The 10,733-nt window shown below is 26.5% G+C and overlaps 1 protein-coding gene across 2 annotated transcripts in view; it reads right to left on the bottom strand.

The window, feature by feature from the left end:
* Positions 1–9,231, bottom strand: part of LOC137835566 (cellulose synthase-like protein H1) — a 26,143-nt gene extending 16,912 nt beyond the window's left edge. The window contains exons 1-9 of one of the 2 annotated variants that reach the window (XM_068644129.1): positions 8,880–9,224; positions 8,415–8,748; positions 6,008–6,127; positions 3,611–3,724; positions 3,277–3,489; positions 3,050–3,188; positions 2,718–2,893; positions 2,236–2,586; positions 938–1,678 (exon numbers count right to left, since the gene is read on the bottom strand). In XM_068644129.1, coding sequence (XP_068500230.1) covers positions 1,142–1,678; positions 2,236–2,586; positions 2,718–2,893; positions 3,050–3,188; positions 3,277–3,489; positions 3,611–3,724; positions 6,008–6,127; positions 8,415–8,748; positions 8,880–9,136 — 2,241 coding nt within the window. In that variant the 5' untranslated portion in view covers positions 9,137–9,224 and the 3' untranslated portion in view covers positions 938–1,141. Of the gene's footprint in view, positions 1–937; positions 1,679–2,235; positions 2,587–2,717; positions 2,894–3,049; positions 3,189–3,276; positions 3,490–3,610; positions 3,725–6,007; positions 6,128–8,414; positions 8,749–8,879 lie in introns of those variants that run through there. The other variant, XM_068644130.1, reaches the window with a different exon arrangement.
* Between the last annotated feature and the right edge of the window lie 1,502 nt (positions 9,232–10,733).

Raw genomic sequence — 10,733 nt, 5'->3', positions numbered from 1 at the left:
CTCAATTGCAAATGTATTGTGGTTTATGGATTCTGGATTTGGATCTCCCAATATTACTATTAATTACATAATGCATTTGGATTTTAGAACTTCACTACAAAATATTTATGCATTCTGGGTTATGGATTTTTATAATAGCAGAATTAATATATTTGGATATTCGGACTGAATTGAAAATATTTACTGCATTATAGATTTTGATTATAGAAAGATTTAAGATTACTATTATAATTACATTTAGATTTTAAACTTAATTGAAAAAAATTAATTTAATGTATTTGGATATTTCAATTCAATTGAAAATAAATATTGGATTCTCTATTTTTGCTTATACCAGATTTTTAAATTGATAATCAGGTTTTTCAAAAGAAAATTAACCATTTAACTATTATTCTTTTTTTAAATGTGACCATAGTTACATATGGATATATCCGTTGTAACAGTTATTTATGACAGTTTTAGATACAATTTTTTTTCTTTTAATATAATCTGTATGTAAACTATGCTTTACATATGAATTTATTGTCTTACATATGGATTTGGGTTGTATGTAATACCAATTTTTCTTATAATGAGATAGAGTCTTGAAAGATCAAAAGAATTTTAGGAGAATATAGTTTTCACTCCTAGAATGGTTATTCCTAGAATGGTTATGTTGAATATCCAATGCATACCTAAAAGAAAATACCACATTTTATTTTGTAGCCCACGTCGTAGTGTCATGTTTCACTATTCATTTTGTACTACATTATAAAGTTTCTTTTCTTAGTAAATATCTCACTTTAACCTATTTATTCTCCAAACTAAATTTGTTAATGTTTATCTTCTCACTTTTTATATATTCAAACACTTATATTTCTTTTTGAAATATAGATGTGAAAGAGTGTGGTATCACTTTTTACATATATTATGGAAAACAAAAACTAAAAACAGAAACTAGTAAGTGAGTGATATTTTTTCACTATCTTTTATTTTATTTTCACACTTTTGCCTAATTAAGCATTTTCAAACAAGGTACACTATTCTCACAATAGTACCGTGCAATGAGAAGAATATATGCAAAACCACCATACAATGAGAAAAATATGGAGTAGCAAATTGCAAAACCAACCAAAGGAAGTATACAATCACCCAATCATCCTTAATAAGCTTTGCCAAAGTACACAAAAAGGAAAGCCAACACCATTGACTTGCATATCGTGGATAAGGGAATTCCATATTTTCCTTTGCCAAATAAACCTTTGAAAAATGGCCAGTAGCAAACAACCAAATATGAACAACATAACACTTCTCCTATGCCAGATCCATGTCCATTTCTAACACGTGGTTGCCATCCCAACAACTTGGTAACGAGAGCTATTAGTTGAATAAGCAAAATAGTTGTGCCAGGTATAAAAATTGGAGACTCGTTGAAAATGAATCTACCATTATTTTCCTTAGCACTCTCGTTGGATGATGATTGCTCTTTTCTTGTTATTTCAAAGACAATGTCTGATATTCTCAATAACTTAAGCACAATGCTCAATAATCCAAAAAACCAAGCATTTGTGGTGGTTATCCTTGCCATTCTTTGAGAGTTCCACCATGTACGAATTGACAACCCTGTTCCCAAGTACTCTACAAAAGTACTTATGTTGTAAATCACAAACAAAGTGGTAGGAATCCATTGTCCAAGATCCTGCAACACGATTGAAATAGTGTGAAAAATGTGTGGATTTAGTAAGTTATTGAATATGAAGTAATATTTTAAAATTTATGTAACTATCTTAAAACTCTTGTACTTTTTTATAGCCTTAAAAGAAAGCACTAAGCAAACAAAAAAAAAAAATAGGTTGATGGAAGAAAAAAAGATTGTTTAAATGTTAAGCTTCTAATCATGGATTATATGCAGTGATGTTAGTACAACTTTCCTAGCCATTATATGATTAAACATTTTAACTCAGAAGTTATGCTTATATATATACACACAAGTGAATTCAATTTTTTTTAATCTAATTAAGTTCCCTTCCTTTATACATAAAAGATAACTTTGTAAAACCACACCTTTAATAATTCTATTACAAATAACAAATAGTGATTATCTTGAGGACTATGCAAGTTAAACTTTTGAATATGAAGACATTTATATCTTTATGAAAAATGAAGTTTAATTATTAAATGAATAAACTTTACTTGATCTATGTGTGTATTCTGCTACCATAGAGTTTGAAAATTGCATGGGATCTAAGTTCATACCTTGGGCAAGAAAGTAGAGTTGTTGATGATGCAATATGCAGGGAGAAGACTGTAGCATATTTCAGGAACAGATCTTAAGCCCCAAGTGGTGACCCAAAGATAGCCCAAGCACTGTCTGAATTGGAGCTTACCAAATAGGGTTCCAAAAATTGGACAGTGGTTGCTTAGGAGAATTTCAAGCAACCCTGAGACCCATCTTCTTTGTTGGACCATTACAGTTATGATATCTTGAGGTGAGCAACCCATAAAGGCTATAAGGTCTGGTGAACACACTTCAGATCTCCAACCTTTTGTGTGGATTTTCAGCCCTGTAAGCGCATCTTCTGATGTTGATCCATACATCCAACCCACCTAACATTCTCAATACTCAGTACTCAAAATTTTACTAATGACAGAAAAAAGTAAACTTTTTCAAGAACAAACTAGCTTTTTTTTCATTTTTTGTTTGTTTAGGTGAATACTTAGTTTTCTCTTTTGTTTACCTCTTTACCCCAAGCAGTGTCATATTCATATTCACAACTGGCAACTTCTTTTGCTGCCTCAACATATTTCCAAATATTATTATTGGAAGCCAATGTCTTCCCTTCCAAAGCATCAGTAGCTGATTCCACAAACCCCTTTGAACTTCCAAATATTCTTTTCTTTTCTGAGAATTTCCCTGCACACATAGTAACATGGTATATCAGATAACTATAATTTCAAACACTGGAGTTTCTTATCAGCTGACAAAATATTTCGACATTATGAGACCCTTTTGAAACTGAAGAAGAATAACAAATTTAGACTCATAAGGGTAACAGTGAAATCAAAGTACCATTTGTGATGTCATGATCCTTCTTTCCATTTTGAATGTGATGATCAGGAGAAAGGCCATAAATTACTTTTCTTCGGTGCAAGCAATTTGTTCCTATGTAAAATATCCCTTGGAGTCCTGCTAATCCACCACCTAGGTACTGCATTACACAAAAAGAGGATTTATTAACACTTGCCATGTAGTTCATCATAAGGTTATTTGGCTAACTTTCTTGAAACTTGACTCACCAAAAACGTTGCCACAAGTTGATTTCCAAAAGGGTCATCCTTCAATGCATCGTAGAATTGTTGGATACATTGTGAAAATGCAACTTCTTTCTCTCCCTTTGAATCTAGTAAAATGCAGAGGGCGTGCAAAACAATCTTTGGATTATGAACATACATGTCACAATCTACGTTCAGGATAAAGGGAGCATTTGTCATCACTCCGGAAACTCTTGTCTGTTCATGATACAAATAACAGTGATTTAAGATCTTGTAAGAATTCTGAATACAAATAATGATACAAACTACTATTAGTAACACAACAATTTCTTCTTAGTTAAGAAGAAAACAAACTCACCAACACATTCATGGCACCAGCTTTATAATGATGTGGATGTTGCTTCTTCTTTTCTCTAGATACGTAGACTAAGTGTGGCAACTCGTCTGAAAGACCTTTGTTTTCGCATATTACCTATCAACAAGTACAAAAATATTTGTTTTGAAGCTGTTTATGCATTCTCTTTCAAAAAATAAATCAAACCTTTATTCATTAATATGTTTGTTCAGATCGATTGAGCATTAAAGAGAAAACTCCATTCAAGGGTCACGAATTTCTTTGTCTTCTTTAGATAAAATACTATTGTATAAACTATTATATCTTTTAAATTATGGAAATTTTTGACGTAAATAATAACATTTTTCTTCTATCAAGATAAAATAGTTAAGTGTCCTCATTTTTGTTTTTATGGGTTGCTAAATATTTGCCTGAAAATTATCTTTTTCACCACTAACCTTTTTATAAAGCATGATATAACTCCACAACTCTTTTTAATAATAAAATTTTATAATTAGGTTAGTTAATAAATAAAATTTTACAATTATGCTAGTTAATAAATAAATAAATTATTTAAAATTTAAATTAGTTATTGATGGTTGTATATCTAAATTGGTGGGGTGAATCCACTATAATTTGTTGTTAAAAATTTACCGAGAGGACTGTGCCCCAATCAAATTTTCATTCAAGTGCAGTCTTAAGTAATTTTTTTATGAGAAAAATTTGAATAAATTTGAAATATTTTACAGAAATCCCAATCCATTGAAAAAAAATTCTAAGAGTTATGTATATTCATAATTTCAAAACAAAATACAAACATCATCAAAACTTACCTTAATAATTACTTCCAAAAAAATTCATCCTCACTAAGTTCACCCCACACACAACAAAGCAGTTACAATTGATTAGATTGCAACAACAAAACACACAATAACAATTAATTATAAAAATAAAAATAATTAATCATTCTAAATAAATTAAATACTATTTTAAAAATTAAAAATTATTAATATATAAAATAATTTATATAATTAATAAAAAATTATAAAATAAATTTTTAATTAATTACTAAAATTTTAGTTATTAATATCTTAAATTTTGAATTAGTATTAATAAAACTAAATTTACATATAAAATAATAAATATCTAAAATCTTAATAGATAATAATTAAATATTAATATAAAAACTATTTTATAATTTTTTATTAATAATAAAAATTATTAGATATTAATAATTTTTAATTTATAAGATAGTTTTTAATTTAAAATAATAACTAAATATTTTAATATTTAAAATTAATTTTTATTTAATAAGTTTTTATAAAAAACATTTAATACAAAATAAATTTTGCGAACCAGCTATCTTAAAGTGTACCAAACTCCAAACTTTAGTTGGTACTCAAGCTTCACAACATATATTGGTTGGGACCTACCAAATCATCGTTGTACTATAAAGTGATCACGTGCTCCTTATTGAATTGTCTCGTTAAATAAGTACTGTTCATTAAAGGTGTTTGAAGCTACATGTGATTTAAATAATCATCAAAACAAAATATAAAATAAAATATAGTTAAGTTTAATCTTATTCTAATTTAATATAAAATTCAAATAAAATCAAATTAATATTTTAAGGGTTTTTTAGGATTTTTTTGCTAATATACAATTATTAAAATTTTAAAAAAATTGTAAAACAATTTTTTTTTAAAAGAATTATTAAATATTTTATAATAAAAAGAATGAAAACATATAGTTTGAACTTACTTTAATTGTTATTGTATTTATAATATAAACTTTATCTGATATTTATAAATAAATTATAAAATAAATTTAGTACCAAATTTTTTATAAATATAAATGTATTGTAAATAAAATAATATTAATCTATACAAAAACAAACACGTTTTTTTATATATTTGTTAGTAATTAATTGATTTTAAAAACATAACATTATATTTAAATACAATGAATAATTTTATTTGATTTAAATTAAAATGAAATTATTTGGTTGAAGAAAAAGTAAATCAAACAAATTAAAAAAAAAATATTTTTAATTATTATTTTTGTATCGGATTGATTTTCAACACTTCTAACAATTTAAGTGTAATCGGAAAAACTCAGCTATATATCATTAAGTACTTCTTTTATTTATAATAATTAACATAACAAGGTTTGCAAAATCCATCAACATTATATTGCATTAGTATAACTTAGAAAGTTCTTTTTTAACACGTATGGCTTTATATTATTGTAATATTTTAAAATAGTTTTATTATAATTAAATTTATCTTTTCAGTACATTTAATTATGTTTAAAAGATAAAACTGCATTAGAAGAAGGAAAGAAAACGAATTGGCATAGTAGAAAAAGACAGGTACATATATTTATTATTTATGTAATTAACTGCAATAATATAATATGTACCTTAATTATGGTTGGATGATTTCTAAGCTGTGTATTTGAGAATATAGCAAATTCTCCTATGAGAGGAATCGAATTTGTTGCTGCATTCATAATTTTACTGCACAGACTCTCATACTCCTTCTGCAATCAAAAGCCAAAGACATAATAACCACCACGTAAAATGAAGTTTTGAAATAATAATTAAGAATATAAATAATAATTCAAGATACAATTAGATAATTATAAATTTTTATAATAATAATAAATTTTTGTTTGTATGCTTAAACAATTAATTATAAAACATAATTTTATATGTATTAGACTATGTTAGAAATAAAGTACTAATAGACTCAAGTTGCATGGAACAACTAGTATAAATGTTGTTTGAAATGTGCCTATGTCTGTAGATATTATATACATGTATCATTTATAAGTTTTTATTTCAATAAATACAAATAAGTATATTTAGTCAAATATTTTTTTTTCAATAGGATATATTTAGTCAAATATATCCTTTAAGTATTTTGTAGTACATATCAAATTCTAATAAATTTTTATTTTATGGTGGTAGGAGTTGTATATTTCTTAATTTTTTTAAGAATATGTTACAATATTTTATCAATATCAAGATTTCTTGAAGAACATGTTAAAAGTTATTTCATGTCAACAACTTATCTAGAAAATGTGGATATCAATGTTATAGAGTCATTAAACTATCTCAGACCCTACACATTGCTCAAAAGATAAAGAATATTCATATACTTAGGTCTATAAAATATTGTCATGTTCTAAAGATATTGTCAAATAAGTCATACACATTTAATTCTAAGTTAAGAACATTGAATGCATCTTCAAGTTTCAAAGCATGCTAAGATCTAAGAAAAAGTAATAGCAAAAAAAGACCTTCATAATGGTTATAAAGGATTTGCAACGAATCTTTTCTTCTCAAGCTCTATATAAAAAAAATATCTATGAAGGAATGTTGAAAAAAGTCTTGCAACTAGAGGGAACATAATATCTTAAGTTATTCTTAGCATTTATAGTTGTGAGAAAAAATATAGTTTGTGTTCGAGAACAACCTAAAAGAATGAATCGAATCTTGTATCCATTGTAAGACATAACCTCTCTTTTAGTGAATAATCTAGAGATGTTTTTTATCACTTTCTTCGTAAACCTTGGTTTGAACCAAAGTGGTAGTTGTTTAAAGAATACTCACATTTAGTCAAAATAGTATTCCAAATAATACTATGTGTTTTAGTTATGAGTGATTGCGTTTCAAAGAATATTTAGTCTTAATCATAAATAGTTGTAGCCTAAAGAATACTTGGTTTTATAGTGATTGAACTCTAGAGAAACAATACTCAATGGGTTAGAAAAAAAAATATTAGGTTATAAATAATTCTCAGGATTTTAGTCAATGATGTTTGTGATCCAATAATACTTAGAATTTTTAATTAAGAATATTGTTGTTCAAATAATACCTAAGTTGTTTGTGTTTCAAATAATACTCATTTTTATTTTCATAACATTAGTTTAGTTAGTAAACTCAATCAATTTATTATAATTTCATTTAATAATAATACTTCTTTTTTTATATTATTATATTTTGAAAATAACTTCATTGAATTGTCAATTTTTTCTATACATCCCCATCACGACATTTTGTCCCATCTTATGGCCGAAAGGGACGTTAGAGATTTGCCATTACGTATGGAATACGTATAAATTAGAAATTTGAAATCGACCCTGGATTTTGTGTTAGTTTTAAACTTGAATCTGTCAACCAAGAAATTTGTACTGGAATGAATGGACTGGTGAAGACTATTTTGAAAAGGGACAAAAAAAATGTGCGTAAAATATACTCACAGAATATAGAAGAAGCTTTCAGTTTTAACGTTAACTTGTACGACAATAATAATATATTTAACACTAAAAAAATTAATATTTTATTATAATATAATATTTTATTTTAAAAAATAGTTATTATAAAATAATTGTTTTTTATTGATAAATCTGAGAAACTTTATTCTAACTTTCAAAAACCATACAATAAATAAAAAAAACTCTTAAATTGATTGATAGCGCAAGAAAAATATTTATGAAATTTAATTTTGAGCTAAAAAGTTCTAAACGAATCATGGCTGTTTGATTGTTAACAAGTCTTTGTAAAATTCTTAAATTTATTACACTACAATATTTAAGGGTGAGAGTTAGGTTCTGTGTGGGGGACCTTTTCTGGTAACACTAAAAAGAATCGTCATATAAAACTTTATGAAGTTATGAAAGTTTCTATCACTATATATATATATATATATATATATATATATATATTGTGACGGTTATAAATTTATACGAAAATAATTATCATATTATATCATTTTTTTAGTGTAATTAATTATAAATAAATTTCTGAACAAATTTAAGTTACCTTGAGTCTTAGCCAGTCTTGGATAAATTGTTGGGAATGTTCAGTGTTGGGAGGGTTGGTGTTGTGAGAGAAGTATCTGAAGGGCACTCTAAGTTGAATGTTGTAGTTCTTACAGAAAGGCACCCAAAGCTTAGCAAACTTAGAAGCTTCCAGAAGGGCATAGAAGTTAAGAGGGGAGCATCCATCATCAGAAACATAGCAAGCTAGCTTGTTTGCAGGATAATCAAGTGCCAACAGAGACAACACAGTGTTGATTGTGATGATAGGTGGCTCAAGCACTGGGTCTGCAGTTGTCACAAATAGGTCCACTGCTGGAAGCTCAGCCTCAGGTACCCTGTTAGAAACACATGTATTAGACCACTATAACAACAAATCAACAACCTAAAATATTGACAACCTTAACAAAAGTGGTAATATGTTTAGAATATATTTGTGCAATCATGTATAGTACATCTCTTGACCTACCGAAGCAAGAGACGATCTATGTGGGTTTTGGTGAATGCAGGAGACCATTTGGTGCTGATGATAAAAATCCAAAAGCAAGTGAACCATGACTCGCATATGACAGCAACGAAGCAAGGGAAAGTGTAGCTGTCATGGCAGAAAATACGGTAACCAAGAAGCAAGAGGAGGAGGAGCAAAGTCAAGGAATCCATTGTTCTGGAAAACGTATGCTTCACCCAAAATTTATCATAAAGAGGGAGATTCTTTTCATTCGCCATATTTTCTAACTCAATGGTTCAAATGGGTGCATTCCTATGTGGCTTTATACTGTGACAAACCCGGTCTTAGTCTTCATTGACTAGCATTTCAGTGAGGATGTGAGGATAAGGTTTGCTGGGAAAAGAGAAATATAATGTGGATAGAAATAAAGGTGAGATATTGTTGAATAGTTGTAGAAACTTTATCAAGTTGGTGCATATTTTCTTGTTAGGAGAGAAACAAAGTGAAAATAGAAATAAAAAAAGTTAAAATATGTTACAAATAAATGAATGTATTTATATAAATAAAATTTAAAAAATACTCATAAATAAATTATTAATGATATTTATTTTTAATGTTATTATATGTATGTAATATCTTAAACGGTAATATAAACTACATTAAGATATTATCCTAAGATATTATTGATGATTAGGAGGAAGTATTGAAATACTTTGAACATCTTTAAGAAGCTTAATACGAAGAATGATTTTTATTTCTTATTTTTTTTTCTAACTTTTTTTGTATATAGGGAGTCATTGAGCACATACACAATTCACTACAAGGAAAAAAAAATAGAGAAAAAATAATTAATTGTTATATTGACTGAGTTAGTAACTATTTTATAAATTAAAAAATTATTGGTATCTAAAATAATTTCTATTATTAATACAAATTTATAAAGTAGTTTATAACTTGGGATCTAACCTTAGATACCAAATTTTAACTACTAGTTACTTTGGATTCTTAGTTAGTCTTTAATTATAATTAGTGATTAATTTAAAATATAAAATAATTAGTAACTAAATTTCTGGTAATTGATATTGGATATTAATTTAGAAACTAGTTTATAATTTTTTATTAACAATAGAAACTACTTTAAATACCAATAATTTTTTAGTTTATAAAATAATATATAACTTAGTCAATATAGTAACTAATTATTTTTTATCTCTAAAATTAGTTGTTACTTAATGATCTTTTTGTAGTGATTGAAGAAATTTGGCATGAATGAGCAAAATATTTTTTATGAATTAAAAATTATAATTTGTTATGATTTAGAATTATGTGTGGTTCTTAGGTATTACTATAGTTTAGTTTTGATTAAGCTGTGCTAGTTTTTTTTTCCAAGTTTTTATTTGGACAAGTGTTGTTATTTCTAAGTTTGGATAAATAAATTAAAACTTATTTTCCTAACATTCTGATATGTCTATGATTTACAATTACAGGTCAAAAAATAAACACAATTGATGATTATTTTTTTTTTTTAAATCACCTATTACATCGATTGATACTTTAACCTATATAATATTACTCTTTGTACATTGATTAAAGCAAATAAATTATGTAAAATGATACATTATATTTTGGCCACAACCGATGTAATATGTTTTTTTATTGCAAAAAAATTCACACAATTGAGATATTACATCTATTCTCGTGGGACATCCAATGTATTATGTGCCTTTATTGATAAAAAAAATGCACACATTTAGTATATTACTTCTCTTTCTAGGGACAATTGAAGTAATGAGTCTCACGCTATTTTAATTTTTGTACTTGTTTTGAATATTTTATATTAGTTAGTATTTAACATTGATGTAATATTTGTGTATT

Source organism: Phaseolus vulgaris, chromosome 5 (assembly GCF_000499845.2).
Source record: "Phaseolus vulgaris cultivar G19833 chromosome 5, P. vulgaris v2.0, whole genome shotgun sequence".
NCBI lineage: Eukaryota > Viridiplantae > Streptophyta > Magnoliopsida > Fabales > Fabaceae > Phaseolus > Phaseolus vulgaris.
The sequence above is the reverse complement of the archived record's forward strand: the minus strand, read 5'-3'. Positions and strand labels throughout refer to the sequence as shown.